The sequence below is a fragment of the Cygnus olor genome, chromosome 2 (genome assembly GCF_009769625.2).
Source record: "Cygnus olor isolate bCygOlo1 chromosome 2, bCygOlo1.pri.v2, whole genome shotgun sequence".
Classification (NCBI taxonomy): domain Eukaryota; kingdom Metazoa; phylum Chordata; class Aves; order Anseriformes; family Anatidae; genus Cygnus; species Cygnus olor.
In genome coordinates, this window is record NC_049170.1 from 9756927 (window position 1) to 9775843 (window position 18917).

An 18917-nucleotide genomic window follows, 5' to 3' on the forward strand; every position below is an offset into this window, starting at 1 on the left:
TCTGTGCCCCTGCTCTGGCCTCCCTCCAGCATGTCCGTTTCTCTCCTGTACTGGAGAGCCCAGAACTGGACCCCAGCACTCCAACACAACTTGGCAGTGCTGAGCAAAAAGGGAGCAGCATCTCCCTTGACCTGCTGGCAATACTCTCCCTCGTACAGCCCAGGATGCTGTTGGCATTCTTTGCAGTACGGGCATGTTGCTGGCTCGTGTTCAACTTGCCTACCAGGAATCCCAGGTCATTTTCTTTCTGCTGCTGCTTTCAGTCAGTTGGCCCCAGGCTGTAACGGTGCATGGGTTTACTCCTCCGCCGGCACAGGACTTCGGACAGAATTGAGTGAGTACTGAAGGTATTTCTTAGTTTCAAGGCTCTCTTCTTTACTGGGCTGTAAAAGACATTTGACCTTCCATTTTTGCCATGTCGAGTCAGGATTTTTTTTTGCAAACAAAGCTCTCAGCTCAGCCCTGCTGCGTGTCACAATCAGGGACAGTGATTCACTCAAAAGAGCTTTGCGTCTTGCAAGAGGTGTGGATTTTGAAATACAGGTACTTCTGTCACGTCTTTGGAATAAAGAATAAAAGTAGTGAGTTTCCCTAAGAAAAAAATAGAAAACTTTCAACTCCGTGTGGACGAAGCTTTGCTACCTCACAATAGGAAGCTTGGCAAGACCCAACTAAAGAATTCACAGAATCTAAAATAGTTTCTACGTGTTTTTTGCTGTATTTCTTTCAGTTATCAAATGTGATCTTTTTTCCTGTACAGATCATAGCTAGAATCTGCTGCCTACAGTGAAGTTTGATGTGCCTTGTAAGCATGTTCTATAATACAGGAGGATGATGACTATTATAGCATGAGTAGGGAAAATACTGGAAATAAAATATGTACAGGTATGCAGAGAAAAATGTGCAGGTGTGTTTCTAGACAGCACAAAAACACCTAGCTCTTAGGAAGGCGTCTAATTTTAATTTGGTAAAAGTACATTTTGAAGATGTTCTGAAAATAAAGTAATTTGACTTAAGTATTTGCAGACTCAAAATGATTTATTTATTTATTTATTTATTTTTTCCCTCTTGGATACTGACTTGTAGTGTTAGTTTACCTTTGGCTCCTATTGGATGTAAACTCATGCAAAATTCATTTCTCTCTGACTTGTTCAGTGAACAGAGTAGCATCTTCAAAATACTTTTCGTGGACTCTTCCAGACCTATGTGACTGGAGACCAGGCAAACGCTACTTCTCTTCCTTGCCTGTAGATGTCTGTAGTTGTTAAAAGATTACACTTATCCCACAAAGGCTGGATTTAAGATTTTTGTGGCTTTGCTTTTTCATTGCCAGTGCTGCTTTGTCTTTTCAAGCATTTTGGAAATCTTTTATTAACTTCAAAGTAACAGAAAGATTCAGTAAAAAATGGAGGTCTGTTCTTTTCAGTTTTATAGATACAATGCTAAACATCAAACTGTAGGACTAATGTTAAATCACCTGAATGCTTACTCATTTCTTCCTCCACGAACACTATCAAGCATCTAGTTTGAAGCTGCAATTTCTTGGACGGACTTCTGTAATTTTGCTGACCTCAACAAAAGTTGAGTAGCGCAGTTCTAGGTGCAACCCAGCAAAGCGCGTCAGCACAGAAATGTGAGAGTTCTCACTGGCACCAGTGGGATTGCTTAAGCATAACATGTGGAGATGTCCTGCTGGCTCGATTTCATGCTGCCAAGGGATGAACTTTTCTTGTGTAATGGTTAAATCATTGCCGCTCAGCATTGCCAGAATTGTTGCTCTCCAGTCTGGCACTAAGCTTACCTGCTCTGCATTCTGTTTGCAGGATTTGTTCATGTGTTCATAGAAACAGTTTGCTCAAATATCCTACTATTTTCAAGAGTATTCTTTTCTGCATTCCCTGAGCAACTGTTAGTTCGTTCTGTGTAACAGTTGACTGGAAAGAGGTTTTGCATTATTTCTATCTTATTCTGTGTTTATAGTTACACATAGCTCTCGGCTGCTGAAGAAGGAAACAGGCGTTCGCCAGATGGTGTTATTGCAGATCATCTTGCTACTTCTGCCTACCCAAATGTTACATCTAGGAAAAACATCTCTCATCAGCTGCTATGTAGTTTTGCTCTATGTTGTCAAACACACCTTCTGAAGAAATGAATTCCGTCTAGCCTTCATATCTTTAATTAAGAATAATTTTCTTTTCATTACTGCTGTAATGTTTTTCTTTTTCTCCTCTGTGCTTTCAGACAAACAGCAGCAGAGCTCAAAGTTCTGTACAGATGTTTGAGACCTCCTTATCTATTAGAACTATCCAGCTATCAATGAAAAATGACATGGAGTTAACTAATATTTGTCTTTGTTATATGGATAAGAAAGCATATCCCTGATCAAATTAATGAACAGAAATGCTGATCAAGCTCTCCTTGTGAGGAATAAACACTTGCCATAAGCTGTGAGATCCTCTGGCTGCCCACAGCTGTTCTTAGAGTGTTGTCTGTGCATCCCAAATAATCACTAGAATGCATCTGATACTTTATGAGGAATCGGGAAAAACTTCAGCTATCCTGAAGTGTTTCAAGCTCTTATCAAAAGCATCCACTCAGCTCAAGCTTTTGGTTACAAAGAGGAGTCCAGATAAACTTGTAACCTCTTGATTACCTAGCTCCATGCCAATGAAAACGGAGGTTGTGCTCAGCAGAAAAACTCTGGAGAATTCTAATGAAAATTGGTTATTTTGTGCTTTTAATGCTCCTACTTAAAGTTTTAAACATTAGGTGTATTGCCCATATTTCAAGTCTAATTGTTTCTGATAAGCTATCAGCAAAAAGTTAATGCTTATATTTAATTAAGTGGCACTTTCCAGAATTACTTTGCCAGTACTACTATAATTAAATGACGTGAGAACAGTCCTTGATAAATATGCTCATATTCTTTGCTAATACCAAAAATAGATTCTGTAAATCTGTAAATAGAAAAACTGGATGCATTAAGCAGCAGACAAGAGCAGCAGGCCAGGAAGACTACGGCCATTACCACATGAAAGAAACTAATATTAATCTCTCTCTAATGCAGCATTTTCAAGCATTTCTTGTGTTCTGATGGGCTTTTCATAATTGACCTCCAGAAGCCATAAAAAATGATTAAAAAAAAGAATCTGGGAACTCTGTGAATTGCTAATACCTCCTGGAACGAGGCCACATAATTTCCATCATTAGGTTATAGCTACCAGCTAGGCCTGAATTCATCTCACTTACCTTCAGCCATCTGTAAGGTGGCTGTCTGGGCACTTCCAAGGAGAGAGGCAACCCAGAGCTCTATGGGGTGGTTCTTTCTTTACTAATATACATCTCCAAAGTGAGTAGAATAAATCATGCCCTGGAGGTGCCCCCTCCTTCTCTTTTTCTTGTAGTCAGAGGGCTTAAAGTGGATGCTTAACTTCTGGCAGCTCAAGTTACGTGAAAGTGCAACCTGCTCTTTGCCTCTTGTTCCCAGGTGAGAGAGGAAAATCCTTGAGCAATGAAGAGCCGTTGGTAACAGTTTATTCTGACTTATGGCTCAGCACTTGGATGCCAGCCTAGATCTGCCTGAGTGTTTGCTACCACCTTCTACAGACCCACCACGCTTCGTCTGATTTTGCTATTGGGATGTTGATCCCAGCCCTCCCCTCTGTCAGGAACATCAGATTTATTGCTCTCTAGCACAATATTCAAGGCTTTTGCTGCAAGCAGCAAGCCATAGGAACACCGAAGACTCTTGCTTTAAACTTTTGCAAATAAACTTGTAAAGTTGCAGATGGTTTTCTGAATCAAAAAGCTTTTCTGTTTTATTATGCCAACCTGTAGATCTAATTAAACGTTTCCTCTACCTACAAGTCCTGCCTCTAAAATCTGCTGTTACCTCAAATGAGAGGGAAGGTGCTTTTGTCTCTTTACCTGATGTAGTTCCTCCTTCTTTTCTTTATGCACGTTAACTTGTTATGCAGAGATTGCAACGGGCCCTTCTATTGTGTGGAAAGCACTGACGTGGTCAGTTCTCTTTTGAGCACTTTCATCCTATTGTAAGGCACAAATATGATTAATCTTAAAGCTTAAACATACTTCTGAGAAATCTTAACTGAAACGAGTGTGACTGAATATTAAATCAAACCGTGGGGCAGAAGAATTTTAATGAATTCTTCGAGAACTAGTCGGCCCTGCCCTGCGGGACCTGAACTACGCAACTTGGGGTTAAAAGGTGGTTCAGCACTAGCTGACTCCAGTTAAGACTCATGGAATCGTATCACAGGGCATTGTTTTATCAGAGTGCTACTCTTCAAAGCAAAGTAATCGTAGCCACGACATCTCTTTTGAACTTTGGGTGATCTGGGAGAAGCAGACTTTGCCTGGACATATAATGGGTAGATTATGGTAGATGGCAGATCCCATTAGCCTGGAAAGTCATGGAGGCTGAGCTGCCCAGCTGAAGACCCAACAGGTGGACACTGCCACACCAGGCTAAGGCAACCAGGGCACTGGGCGGGGTGGTATGAAAACAGAATTTCCATCACTGCTTACCAATGAGCAATGTTGTTCTGATCAAACAAACAGGAGCTAGGAAAATGAGACCATGAATGTATATGTTTTTGAGACCACTCTTGAGTGTGTATTTCTCTGTTAACCTCTACAGGAAGCTGGTCAAACGGGAGAGAGCTGTCACTTCATTTTTTATCATTTTGTCCTGTTAGTCTTGTGTGTACAAAGTTACTGTTAACGTGTAACCCACTTCTGTTTACGCAAGAATGTCTCTGTAGGGTTACGCCTTGTAAAGATGGCTTCAGATGGAATGATTGGTTATTTACCAACAGGGGGAGCTTGACACCTCGGCAGAGGCTGAGCAGGCTGATACATGCTGCGTTAGAGGCAACATCAGCCCGGAGCCTCTGGTGTTATTTCTTTGTGCTCATAGGCCCCTGGGATACCAATAGAAATCTGTTAACTGCTGCCTCTGTCACATTTCCAAATTTTCCCAAGTCCATCGAGGTTCAGTAGCACTCGGTGCCAGCCCCCCAGACTTTGAGCTGCGTCCTGCAGAATTGTTTAGATGTTCCTGCTCTGGGTTCCAGTCTGGGTGCCGTGCCAGAGCTGACCACACCTGGTGCTTACAAGGAACAAGGCAGAGATCCATCAGCTGGGGACAATCACACAAGGGGCTCAGGTCTGGTGGGGACAGGCTGGGTGGGGTCACTTTTTTTTTATGACTGCAGTTTTAGAATTTAGAATAGTTCAGTTGAGGACATTGACTCTGCACACTCACCCAGACCTCTGCAGTACGCCCTGCAGTACCCCTTCCAGCTGGCTTTGTCATGCTCTGTATTTATGGCAAGCCCCTGCATTTCCCGGTAACCTAGAGAATGGAAAATTAAATGTCAGACACACAATATAAACAGACTAAATATATATACACACACACAATTACTTCTCGTGTTAGAAGAAGTGCAATAATTCTAGTATTAGACAATCTGAGCTATCACAGATAATGATAATAAGTTAAAAAGTTGCTCTAATAAATTATATTTTTAATTGGTGGCTGTACAAATTACCCCTTCTGCAAAGTCTCACAAAACATATTCACATCCTACTTCTAAGACAGAGAACTGTTAACCAACTAAAATATATTTATGTATTTTTTCTAATTACTTAATCTTTTGTGTCTTGGTCCTTGTTTGCAAATATCTATTTGCGTTTTCTGTGTTTTGCTGCATAAAATGCCAAACTGGATCTCATACAGCTAGCCCTCAGCTGTGAACAAGGCATTGTACCTTCTCATACCTTACTTTCTTCAGCAGCAAAGTTGGTCTCTAAGCCTTCCCAAATGTTATTTCTATATCTGAACAGTGTTACTGGAGGCCTATGCAGTCTAGAGTTAGGACAACAGTGTTCCAAAAACCTACGAACAAACATGTTTAATTCTGTCGTGCTTACGACAAATGTAGTAAAGCAGCAATGGTCCCAATCGGATTGATGTAGTGTCGTGATCTCAACCTGGTGGTTCCATCCAGAAGCACGCTTCCTTGCCATTGTTGTTCAACCTGATAAACAGAAGGTTTTACAGTCTGGATCCATCGTGACATAACTTTCATATAAAAACGACTCTGTAAAGAGTTAAATGTAGCGCTTTGTGTGCTACCTCTAGAGCCATTACCACAGGAGAGATTTTTAAAAGGCTGAACAAAATCTGAACTTTTTTCTCACCTGTCATTGGTCATGAAAGGTTGAGGGAAAAACACTTTATTTCCACATCGTGTAATATTTGAAAGCCTAGATCAAAATTTTATATCTTTTTCTCCCAAACCACACAGTGCTGACCTGCTGCTTGCTTTTGCACTTTGCTGGAATGTGAATCTTCGGAGGTTTGCAACAGTACCTTCAGAAAGATCTGGTCTAACCTACTATTCTTTGTATTTTTTAAGCGGACAAAAAACTTCTCCTACTTCACAGCTAATTGCTGATGAGAAACTAATAAAGATGCTAGCTGTCTCTCTGAGCTAATTTTAGAGGCTTGTTTCCATGACCACAATTTAGCACCAAATCTCACAGAACGGAATTTCTTTCGAAGGCAGCATTTACCCCAGAGCACCAAGCCTGTAATTTGCTCAGGGCTGTCCTGAGCCTTGCTCAGTTGATGTAGCTTTCCTCTGTCTTACTTCAAACTTTGCTTTTTTCTTTTTGAACTCACCCCACTCCCACACAGACACCCCAAATTCACGAGCAGCCTTCCGATCGGCTTTCATTTGGGAGCACACGTTTTTGGTTTGGAAACTCTTTAATTTCTCCTTGGTGATCTCTAAATCAATGCCTCCTCCAGCTTTTTACGTAAGGGCCAAGAAAATTACAGCAATTTAAAGCACAGATAAAGTCTATTTTTTAAAAAAAGAGGAGAATAATCTGGCTGCCTTGCTTTCAGCCATGACACCAGCAAACCACCCGCTGAAGGATGATCCACACGGCCCACAAAGGAACGTGACCAGGCACAAAATGACAAAGCTGGCCCTAAAAGAACTGATGGCGCGAGGGCAACAATTTTTGAGTTTATAAGAAGGTGCGTGAGGGGAAAGAAGGCTTTAATTCAGCACCTCAACGTCTGAGTTTGTTCTTCCAAAGAGTGTTGGTAAAAGGACTGGTTTTCACCTCGTTTTGTCCCAGAAGCACACCTGGAAAACTGGTTATTGATTTATTGATTCATTTTGTTTATTTACTTATTTATTTGTTTTTTCTCCTCAGACGAACGGAGGGACCCCGCCCGCCCGTCGTGAGGGGAGGGTGCGGAAGGACTCGACCCTTGCGACCGTTGGAAGCCGCCCGCGCCCCCTCCCGCACCCCCCTCAGAGCCCCCGCCCCTCAGAGGCCACGCCCCCTCAGAGGGCCACGCCCCCAGGCCGAGACCACGCCCCCTCCCGCCGCGCCGCCGCCGGCCGGCAGGGGGCGGGCTGAGCCCGCGCTGAGCGCGCGCTCGCCCCCCCCTCCGCGGGCCGTCCCGCGAGAGCTGGCGGCGCCGTTCGAGAAACTTCCGGAAACGGGCTCGGGGGCGGAAGTGACGGCGCGGCGTGACGCCACTTCCTGTGTTTGCGGCTGAGGCGAGCAGCCGCCGTCGCGGGCTGCCGGCGGGGGAGGTCGCGGCCGCGCTGCGAGGAGGCCTCGGGCCCGGTGAGTCGCGGGGGCCGGGCCGCGGCGGGGCGGCCTGCCTGTGGAGCCGGGGAGCTGAACGGCACCGGGAGCCGCTGCCTGGGCCCGCCCGCGGCTCTTAGCAGCAGCGCGGCGCTAGCGGGGGCCGAGCCGCGGGGTCGCCGGTCTCGACGCTTCCTCCCGAGCGGCTCCCGGGAGGTCACTGAGCGCCGGTGGGAGCTCCGCGGCCGTGCCTCGGCAGCAGGGGCTGCCCCGGGCTCGTCCCGGAGCTCGGCACGGGTTGAGGTCGCCGGGCGGCGCGATCCGGGCTCGGCTTTGCCTCCTCGGCGGCGGCGGGGGAAGAAATCCGCCGTTGTGTTGGTGCCGGTGGTGGTTTCGGGTACAGAAAGGTGAGGGGAGCCGCTGTTCGCACGTGGCTTGGGCGCGCTGAGCAGTCCTGTCGTTTAAAGCCCCTCACGGAGCGGTTTTTGGCATACTTATATTTGCCTTTATTAAATTTGCTCTTTTTTCTATTCTTTTTTTTTTTTTTTCAGTAGAAGTTGAGTTCCATTTTGGTTTTAGTAACTCAGAGTAGGGTTGTGGCTAAGTTTTGTTGTGGGTGAGGGCAGCAGTGTTTTGGAGCTGGGTGTTGCTAAGTTCTAAAGTGAGCTGAAAACTCCCTGAAAGTTAAAGCAGTTTTTGTCAGCGTTTGCTGGTCTTCTGGCAGGGCAGCGAGGTGTGAAGTTACTGATGGCCAGTGACTATTTCTGTTTGCAGCAAGATTTTATCTGTTGTTACAGTTTATCAGAGCTCTTAGGGGCTGCTGAAAACCTGTGCTGCGTACTTGGGTCGGTAGAAGACATTAGAAAAGATTCTCCAAAATATTGGGCAATTTTCTTTTGAATTTCGTTGAGGATAGGTTGGACTTGTTTGGTTCCAACGTGAGCGAGAGAACATCACTAAAATTAAATTTATAATAGTGTGTAAATGGTAAAGCTGAGCATCTTGTATCGGTGGTCAGGCCCTGAGTATTTTTCTGATGTCAGGAGTCAAAAAGTGCTGGGAACAAGGTGTTGACGTGGTTTCAGTCCAGCTGTTCATACCAGGCAAAGCCTCAGTGGCCCTCTGAAGTTGCAGTTACAGCTGCTGGCTGGCCTTAATTTTTGTTTACCCTTCGGAGAGCCTTGTGCTCTAGTTAGGAAGGGTTTTATGTTCAGCTGATGATCAAGAGCCTGGTGGTTACCATTTCGTGTGCTGGATTATGCTGTCAAAGGAGATTTGTTTGAACGAGTGAGAAAATGTATTCACAAATCTTGTCTCTCAGCACTTCTTAGCGTTTTTGTTTTTTTAGACAGCCCAGGTGCTACCTAGTGCCCGGTGCTGGTCCAGCTTGGGTTCCCACTCTTGGCTCTCATGCTGTGTTTTCAGTGGACAGTAAGAGACTGTTGGAAATGCAGGTGAATTTAGGACTAAATTTTATTATTAGATGTTGGAGTAGAAATTTAAATTGCTGCTTCTACTGGTAATACTATTTAAACTGCAAAGCTAATAATACTTTCTGTATTAGGAAAGTGTGCAGTTCTCCATGTTCTCTGCAGATTGGTTGTCTTCACTCGTGCTTTCCAGCTATACCACACACATTCTTACCAAAACAGCTCTTTATCTGCTGTTTTCTTCTGTCTTTCCTAGATTTACATGGTTTGCTAATAAAACTTGGCTGCGCTTTGTGAGAAAGCTTGTAAGGCTCCACTTCTGTGAAGCACGCAAGTTTTAGTTGGCAGGGAATTAGGAAATAACTTAAATCCTCATTTCAATATGAAGGAAGTTCCTAATAGCGTTTGGGCTGTACTGAGGAAAGAAATAGCGTTGGGTTTTGTTCCCTGTAAAACTTTCGGGACTGCTCTGTCCGTGTTTGGCACGCTGGAGGTGGGGTTGTGCTGGGGGAGGGTGACTGTGTCTGCCTGCGGGTCCAGAGGCACTGAAGTTGGAGCCTGGCATCGACCGAAATGTCACACCGCGTTGGGTGCAGCCGCCCGTGCGTTGTGCTGCTGCTGGAGGAGGTGGGTGCTGCGGCTCGGTCACGTCAGTGCTCTGCTCCTCACCTTCGAAGTGGCGCTGTTCTGAATTGAATGGCTTCCCTTAATTTTTGGCAGTGGCTGAGTTGGGTTTAATATTCTTATAGTTGCTCTTCATATAGGAATTGCTCCGTTTCTCTGATAGCATTTATGGAGAGCCTGGTCAGCTGTGTCCTGAAAACATTGTCACCAGTTCTACCTGTAACTACTATGTTACTTGATCCACTAATGGAGTGGAAGGATTAGGGAGAAGTTACTTACCTTTGTCAAAAATTCTTGCATCTTACATATGATTGTCTATTTTAACGTAGGTTTATGTTGAAACCACTGTAGTTGATGATATTGGGAGGCTGAAGTTCTGCTGGCGTTTGAAAGAAACACTGCATTTGAACGGAGGTCAGATTTCTCTGAAGTTCAGGCTTAAGGAAAGCAGTGTTCTGCTTCTGTTTCACTGGGTAGGGGAGAAATCGCGTGTATGTATTTCATTCCTGAAGTTAGTCGCGGGTTTCATTTTTGTTTTCAGTGTCTTCTGAACAAGTACTGAAATCCCGCTGATACTGGGGAAGACCCAGTCTTCGGGTTGGACAGAGGAATATCCAAAACAAAGGCTCTTTTTTGGTGGCTTTCCAGGCTATTTCTTCATTGACAAATTCGGTTTTAAATAGGTCAGTTCGTTTTTTGGTGTCTCGGTTTTGAACTCTTATAAACTTAACACTTACGAATTCAAATTGTTCCTACAGTTTTTCTGCACCATAGATTTTTTTTTTTTAATTTAAATTAGGCTTATTAATCGTATGGAAGTCTGTATTTACTATGAATTTCGAAATTTTGGCTCGTCTTTTAAAAAAGAAAAGGCTTGTTTTTAATAGCACATATTTTCCTGTATGTCAAACTTATGTTTAATATTTTTAATTTTAATTTTCCCATTTTTAATAATTTAAATTGAATATATTAATTACATGGAACTCCTGTTACTGTGAAATTTTAAATTCAGGCTAATCTTACCAAGAAATTAGACTTGATTTTGATAGAAAATCTTTTTCTGCATATGAGTTTAATTTTAATATTTTGTTTAGCCTTGTACCAGCCTATAGGCCCTACACTTCTTTGCCTTTTCAGCTGTAGATAGCCTTAAACTAAAGGCTTTTGCGGTTCAAATAATAAGGCTGAAGCCATTCATAGATGTGTCGCAGAACAGCCTTTATTAAATCTTGCATGTAAAAAAGTTCTTTTGATTTTGAAATTGTTTTCTGTTTTAAAATCTGAATCTATGAAAGTCTGTCTTTGTCATTCTGAAAAAGAAATTGGTGTTTAACTTAAAATTGTTTCTCTGGTTGACTTAAGTAGAATTTACCATGACTCAAAGAACTACTTTAGGGATGCGTGTAGAAACTTTCAGCTATTTTCTTTTCCCTGAAGGATCATCTGGTTGCATGTGATTCTTTGGCTGAAACTTTCTGGACCCGATCTTTGCCAGATCAGGCTTTCAGTGTTTTTAAAAGCTTCATCAAACACTGCTCAGACACTTTAAAAAATGAGTTAGGAGTATTTTTGTTTCATATAAAACAGCTTTTAAGGGTTAGTTTTAGGAAGGAGCCAGAGTTCTAATATTTATACTACATGATTCCAGATTTGGACGCCTGAGTTGTGCTCTGGAACAATGCCCTTTTGCTTTAAGGAGTGCTCCTGAGTAATTCCCCCGGTGACGGTGACAGGAGGTGTGATGGCAGATCAGGCGGAGAAGCAGCAGGTATCAGCCAGGAGCGTGAGGGCAGCCTTCGTCGATCTCCTTCCCTTCCCAGTTTTGGTTAGCTAGCTTACGTTTCTTTCACAGATGAACATTTTTGATTTCTTCCGTTTCCATTTTTGGTAGGTCAGTGTTTTTTCACGGTTTCTTACTCGTTGCCCTCTGCAGGCTTTCCGTGTACCTGCCAGTAACGTGAACGCAAAAGCCCTGTAGTTCTCGCCAGCTGCATCTTGCGCTCCTTGGGGAGGGAAGAACAGACAGAGTTGTTTAACTTCTCGCCTTGAGGGAGCGAGCCCTGTACAGGTGGCTCTGCTTTCTTTTTCTTTTTTTTTTTTTTGGTAAGAAACTGAACTGCATGGTAAAGCAGTGGGCCTGGCTGCCTTTTCTCTTGTATGAATGGCATCCTCTGCTCCAATACTCCCTGTACTCAAATCCACTCTGCCCTCTAACATCAGGACAGGATGTTTGCTGTAAACATGAGATGAATAAACTCAGCCTTCTGGAATGCTGATTTTTATTAGATTCATCTCTTGGGGATGCTGTGGTAGTATTAATGTAATGAGTTTAAACGTTGCTATTTAAGTACGTTTTGTTAACTTTAATTATTGTAAATTCACATTTTTCGTAAAACGTGTTTCAGGAGCCTGTGAAATTAAACTTTTTGATAACTTTCCCGTGCTCGAGTAAGTGGAAGTTAAAAATACTGAGGATTTTTGTGTATCTTAGTCTTGTGCCACACTGGGAAGAAAACTCTGTTAATGCTTACATTTGTCAGATCAGTTGTATTAACCACAGACTTCATACAGATCTTGCTTTGCATTACTGCAGCCATCAGAATCAAGGTAACCTGTGGTTCAGTAGTGATCGTAAATCTCATTTTACAAAGATTTTGTGGGGTGCAGGGTTTTTTTTATGTTTGTACCTGTACAGCTCTAGCACAACGGCCCGGGGACTGCTCCTGGTCTCAGTTGAGTTCCATCTGGCACATCCAGACATTGTTGCTGGAACCGACAAAGATCTTTTTTGATTTTGTTAGGAATTGGGCCAAGCATTTAGGACAGGTATAGCTTTCTGTGTTGTTGAGTAGGACTGGGTAAAATTTATCTGGTTGTTGTATGTGTGGTGCTCTCTGTTGAAGGGTTGAGGTGCAGTGTTTTCTGTGGCAAACAGGACGTTTGGGTTGACCTCTCTGTACTCTTCTTTTACAAGAGTTGCTTGGCGAGACGCGGTGGGCAAGTCCGTGCAATTCAGGGATCCCACTTGAAAGCTGTAGCCTGTGAGCAAATCAAGTGGCTGAATTCCATGTGAGGTTTGTTTGTTAAAGACTGAAAATATTAAGGTATGTCTCTGAATTTCCTGGATTGTAAGTAATAAAAAGCATAGCAAAAGTATCCTAGCTACATAAAAATCAGATGAAGAAATAGTAGAAAACTTTGGGAGTGCGTGTTGCATGCCTTTCTTTTTATGGTCCTGGATCTGCATCAGTACTACTCGTAGTAGTCTTGTTTATTCTCTGAAGGAGCACAAAATCCCATCAGGTCTGACTGACCTACTGCTTTCTAATAAAAACTCTTGGAATGTGAAAAACCGTATTTTTTGAATCACAGGGTGTAATTCTCCAAGAGCCTCATGCGCGTGCATCACCTGTGAACACAGCAGAGGCATCTCTCAGTTGCGTGGTGGCTGCTGGGTTGGTGAGAGCCGGGCTGGGGCAGGGCTGGCTTCCTGCGGCGCCAGCGGGGCGTGATCCTTCAGCTGCGTTCAGAGAAAGCAGGCAAGTAGCAGGGACTGGAAGGCCGTGTACGCGGTGTCGCTGACTTCCGTGAGTTGCGTGAATCACGGGATTGGGATCTCCTCTGCCCAGGTGGCTGAGCTTGAGCTGTTGGGGCATCTTTCGGGCCTCTCCTTGCGGCCCCACTGCTTTGTGGCCAGAAATAGCTACCTTTCTGACTAGGCTGACAGCACGGGTCACACCCCCTTGGTGTCCTAATTCACTCCTGACTGATTTAAGACCTTCACACTTACTTATCTTGCCCTTCTTCATATTTAGCTTGAGCTGCTGCTTTGCCATACCAGGAGGTTGTGCATCTGATAAATTATCTCTTTTCTCTGTCATGTGGTCTTATAAAAGTTTATAGCTCTGTCTTCTGTAAATCTGAGGACTTCACGGTAAAGGTAGACTATGAGACAGGTTTCAAGGTAGCTTCAAGCTGGTCTAGCTTTGGACTTCACCCTAAGAGGAAGGTCTCAGGCCTTGCTAGGTACTCCTGTTGGTTGTCCTGTGAGAATATGAGCGTTCAAGGCTCCTGCTTGGTAAGCCAGAACAGAGCGAACTTCTCCTGTGAGGACTGCAAAGTCTATAATATATGAAAACTTGCAATTTACGTGAATGTTTGGCTGTTTGAATTGTCCAGGCTCAAAAGGAGGAGTGAGAATAGCTGATAGCATCCTATAAACATAGTAACCATAGATTCTTGCAAACAAAAACCAAGGCCATGAAGCAGTTTCTTTCATCTGGAGTTTGTTCGATTTTTCTTCCGAGGCCTTGAAGATTTTCTGTGGTTGGAGGAGGGAGCTTAGCTGATGCGGGCTGGGTTCCTCACAGCTTGGGAAAAAGGCTCGAGTGCCTCGTTAATGAGCCTCCCTTGTGTGTTTGGAGACAAATCGTTTGACGGGCTGGGGTAGGGATTTTCTTCGTGTCATTTTGGTTAGGGCAGTTGAGTATTTTTGGTTTCTGCTTTGCAGGAAGGTGTCTGGTTTGTTTCGTGGAGTCATCTGGGTGTCTTTACTGTGCATGTCACTGCTACCCTTAAAGCTGTTGATCTTAGCTGTTTTCTGTTTTGTTGCAAGTTTGTGGAGGTTGTTTTCCACAGTGAATATTTTATTTATTTTTTCCTAGAAACATTGTATGCAGGTGTCTTTTTTAGTATGTGTGATTTTTTTTTTTCCCCTCCTTACTGGATGCTGAGCAAAAATCCAGGTATTTAAGGGACTAAACTGCTATCTAAACTGGTGATGCTATCTATTTGTTTTGTGGTTTTGTATGTTTTGCCTAAGCTGGACAGCGGGGAGGAAGAGGGGGAGCTTTAGATAAATTTTCTTTGTGTAAATGTTGTTAAAACTCTTGGGAACAAGATGATGTTCTTATGATGCCTGAAATCGTAGCAGTTTGGTTTATTCTTTATCGTAACAACCGATAGAAGTGATGGTTACTTGTAGACGGACTCTTTCTGTTGCCTGAATGGTTGAGTAAGAGTAGGAGAATACAGGCAGTTTGTTCTCTATAGAGAGCTGCTGGTCTTAATTCCACGCATCATGTTGGTGACAAGTAAAATCCGAGCAATACCACACCCACAGAAGAATAAGCAAACCCTAGACTATTGTTTGAAACAAATAATTCTGTCATTCTTAGGGTGGCTGCTTTTTAGAGTCGCAGTACTCTGCACCAGAGTAAGTGCTCTAGTGAGAATGAGTCGTGCTGCCTCAGTGCTCCTATTTGGTCCCAACGTTAGGCTTCTGTTATTTAGGATCCTGCTGTCTGTATATAGACTGATGTGTTGGGTCTGTTCCCCCTTGCTTACTCCAGCTAGACGATGGAGTTTTGTGCTTTATCTCTAAGATACCTGGCAAAATTGAGAGGAGTGCTAATATAAGTCTTGGCTGTAAGGGGAGGGGGAAAAAAAAGAATATGGAAGATGCCCTTAGCAGTGTGGTGTGTGTTCTTACGTGGCTTCCCGCTGTTAGCGCTCTGGTTGTAGGCTAGTACCTCGTGGTAGGTGGGGCTCTGACATCCAGGCCTGGGCTTGGCTCGTCCTGGGTTCTTTTTTCTGGTTCTGTTCTGTAACCGGTCTGTTCTGCGCGTGCTGTGACCCATAACCATCGGCTGCAGGGCTGATAACATGTTTAACCCCTGCTAGCCGTGTCCTTACCTGTTCTAATCACTCTTTTGGGAAACAAAAAATCTTGCTAGGCCAGTTGATAGGAAATATTCTGGGATATTTTTGGTAACCTGTACGTTTACATTTTGGAGCCTGCTGTTACTCTGTGGGTATTGGCATTCTTGATGTTCGTTTTAATGTATGTCTTCCAACTTCCCTTCTTGGCGTTGCTTACAATATTAACGATACCCTTACTGTTTGTTTCATCAAAGGGCAGAGTCAATTAGAGGTCTCCCTACCTGCTGCATTTCTAAATGCTTGTGGGACTGTAGGGTTAACTACATTGCTAAAAGCACGTAGCTACTCCTAGATGTTTGTTTCTGTAAGTAGTGGGGCAGGGGGGTGGCAGGATGGCAGGCTCTCTCTTAAATTGGCTATGCCAGTTGAGGAAATGTCTGCGTAACCACATCCCCAATTAAATTTAATGAGGCTTTAAGCTACAACAGCAATGCATTTTGAAGATGTACCAGTTTATTTTAAAAGGAAGTCTCCCTTTAATGTTTGTGGCCCAGGATGTCGAAAGATGCATGTAATATCAGTAGAGTGAATTAACTTCAGAATATTTTAGTGGGCTGTATCATGCTTGATTCTTTCAGCACTTACGTGAAAGAATGTGAAAATGAGGCTTTGCCTGGACTGAAATGAAAAACTGAGTGACTTGAGGGAAGAAAAACTGGTTTCAATTATTTTTTTTCCTGTTGCATGGATAAGAAAATGTGAATAATTGCTGTATTGTTACGCTCTGAGTATATTTGGGTGACTTTACATGCAGCGAGTCAATAAGTGATTGAGAAGGTCACTGTTGCTTTGTTCGTGCAACTAACCAGCAGAGGAGGTAAGATGGAAAGGTGGTTGCAATTTGTGGCAGGACGGAGACTTGTTGCACTGAGAGGAGGCCATTGCAGGAAGAGAGGAAATGCTCTTTGTGTTTTTAGGAAGGTTCTGTTCTTTAATCTTTGTGGCAATCTGGATTAATGGTTATTGTCTTCCCTGTAACTATTCTCTGATATTGACAAAAAAAACTTTATTTAAACTATGGCCAGTGTTCTTTCTTTTAACATGTAGGTTTTTTAGGACTCCTGTGAAAACTTTATTCTCTCATTCTGAGACACACAAAGTGCTCCCTTACTGGACTTCGTTGGCTAACCTTAGTTTGAGTGATGTTGTCTGGGTGTGTACTTGCTATTGGCAAGCATAGAAGAAGTAAATGGCATTTACTAGCTTTTAAGTGATTATGCTGTCAAGTTCTGAGTACAGGAAAGGCTTATGGGAAATAATAGGAGGAATTTTAAATTTCTGAGACCTGCACGCTGCTTTTTTTTTTGACAGGAACAAAGTGGAAGCACTATTCTGAAAAGTGGATGTGAAAGAATGTGGCCCTTTGTGCTCGTGTGTGCTTAAGATGTGGCATAGGTGCCAGAGATGACCAAGTGATCTTGGAGATCTCTTCCAACCTAGATGATTCTGTGAACATGATTCATGGTGGCTTTTGCATTCAGAGGTTATTAATTTGTATATCAAAATGATGATATACTATACAAATTCTTCTTAATGTTGTGATTAAAACTACCAGTCACGTTTATTTCAGGACCTGCATTTACTTAAATTTCTTTACACTTTCAGTGAAATTAAATAAAATAAATCCAAACTAGAATCAAAGTGACTGTTGGTGTCAACCTAAAATTAGCGTGTGTGTGTTTGGAACATTTGAATTTCTAAAAACAAGCAACTATGTTGGGTTGGGTAGTAGAAGATACTAAATTCCTCCCTGTTTTTTTATGAAGTAGTGTGACTGTACAAACTTCATTTACAAGTTCTTCTTGTTGCAGGATTTGAAAGACCCATCTATTGTGAACAAGACAACTGCTGAAACATGGTGGATTACTATGAAGTCCTGGGAGTGCAGAAGCATGCCTCACCAGAAGATATTAAAAAAGCGTAAGTGTCACTTTGGTATACATGAGATGTTTTCGGATCAAGTATAATCACATGGTTTCCAGTTCCTCACTGTGTTTTCAATACTTGGATGAGTAGTAATTTGAGGTAATACCTTTACTAACTGAGAAACATGCGGTGATCTGAAGAAAAGCATTCGCTTGTTTTTATGAAATTGGGGAAATAATCCTGGGTACTGCTGAAGTGAAAATGCTGTCTGTCACTGGTTTGTGATTGCTGTTAAATGCATTTCTGTACAAGTTTATCTCTAAGCTTGATACTTTACAGGCAGTGATAGCCCCTTCTGTGGCTGAACTGCAGCTAATCCTCCTCTCCTTTGCAGAGGTGCTTTTTCTAAATTATTAACAAATACTTGGCACACTGTTTTTTGGTTGTTGTTTGATATTAGTACTTAATGTGAAGTCTGGTTTCTGTGCTTAGATTTTGATGGACTGAACATCTGTTACTATATAAAAAGCATTTTAAATTAGGGAATGCTGAAAGGAACTAAATACAGTTCTTTGTTTGGAGTTACTGTCTTTGTATTGTTTTAGGTTGGGTGTTTGTAACATTTTAAAAAATACTGTTTACCTTTCAGGGAACTGTTGGAAAGAAATGTTCTGGTAGTATGCAATTTTAGTAAACCAGAAACGTCTGACATTAATAAGTTGCAGTTTCAAGTGACAGAGAAAAGTTGTTTCTGTCTTGCCTTCTCCTAGGTGCTTGGGTTTAAAATTTATCAAATTGTGCTAGTGCATGGTAGGTGGTTTTTTTCCCTTGTTCTTGTGCAAATTCCTGCATCTACGTCTATGTAAAAACAGTTCAGACTAAACTGTTTGAACTGTAATCTTTTATGACCATGTAAAACACTCCAAATCAATATAAGCCAAAGTTTAGTTTTGTCCCTCTAAGTGGTTGTGAACACTTTGCCTAAAATACTTCTTTTGAGGATAGGGACTGTATACAGGTATAGCAGTCAAGCCACTGATGTTAGATGCTGCCACAGTTTGGTATCAGGGTACTCCTGGAGCTTTATCATCTCCATCAGCAGAGTACCCTCGATGCTTGCCACAGTTGATTGTAGTACGGAGCTTCTAAGGAGAAGCATGGAGTAGAAATGTTATGTGATGTTTTGGCACACCTGCTATATCTTCAGAAACACACAGGAATAATTAATCTCAAAATAGCTAAAGAACTCTATATGTGTGTGTGTGTGTGTGTATAGATATGTGTGTGTATATATAAAGCAAATCTGGGTAGACAATTCTTTGTTTACCTGCAAAATCTGTTGTTACCAGTCTAGATGCAAGATACAAAGCATTGGGGAAATTCTAAATATTTTAGTCCCCGGCATCTTCTTTGAAACGTTTTTGTCTGTATCGGTATATCATATTTCTTCATTTCAAATAACCTCTAATTTCTTTCCGCTTAGGTACCGTAAATTGGCATTAAAATGGCACCCTGACAAAAATCCGGACAACAAAGAAGAGGCAGAGCGGCAATTTAAACAAGTGGCTGAGGCCTATGAAGTTTTGTCAGACGGTAGGTATTTTAAAAGGGCTCCTGAACTGCAGGTCTCTAGGTACT

At 42.6% G+C, this 18917-nt stretch overlaps 1 protein-coding gene and 1 long non-coding RNA gene across 11 annotated transcripts in view; one reads left to right on the forward strand and one right to left on the reverse strand.

The window, feature by feature from the left end:
* Positions 1 to 1052: 1052 nt before the first annotated feature.
* LOC121064963 lies at positions 1053 to 7329 on the reverse strand. Of its 2 annotated transcripts, XR_005816835.1 has the most exons (4): positions 7107 to 7329; positions 4549 to 5377; positions 3928 to 4047; positions 1053 to 2078 (listed from the first exon to the last, which is right to left on the reverse strand). It is a non-coding gene; the product is annotated as an uncharacterized LOC121064963 (long non-coding RNA). The 2 variants fall into 2 exon arrangements; XR_005816834.1 differs by having other exon boundaries at positions 3928 to 5377.
* Positions 7330 to 7546: 217 nt separating this feature from the next.
* The window catches only part of DNAJB6 (DnaJ heat shock protein family (Hsp40) member B6), a 67490-nt gene continuing 56119 nt past the window's right edge, over positions 7547 to 18917 (forward strand). For 3 of the 9 annotated variants that reach the window (XM_040545972.1, XM_040545973.1, XM_040545967.1), the window contains exons 1-3: positions 7547 to 7677; positions 17225 to 17333; positions 18763 to 18872. In XM_040545972.1, the coding sequence (XP_040401906.1) occupies positions 17269 to 17333; positions 18763 to 18872 (175 nt within the window). In that variant the 5' untranslated portion in view covers positions 7547 to 7677; positions 17225 to 17268. Of the gene's footprint in view, positions 7678 to 7730; positions 8046 to 9621; positions 9696 to 10026; positions 10107 to 10233; positions 10376 to 11340; positions 13232 to 17224; positions 17334 to 18762; positions 18873 to 18917 lie in introns of those variants that run through there. The other 6 variants (XM_040545968.1, XM_040545971.1, XM_040545975.1 and 3 more) reach the window with 6 other exon arrangements.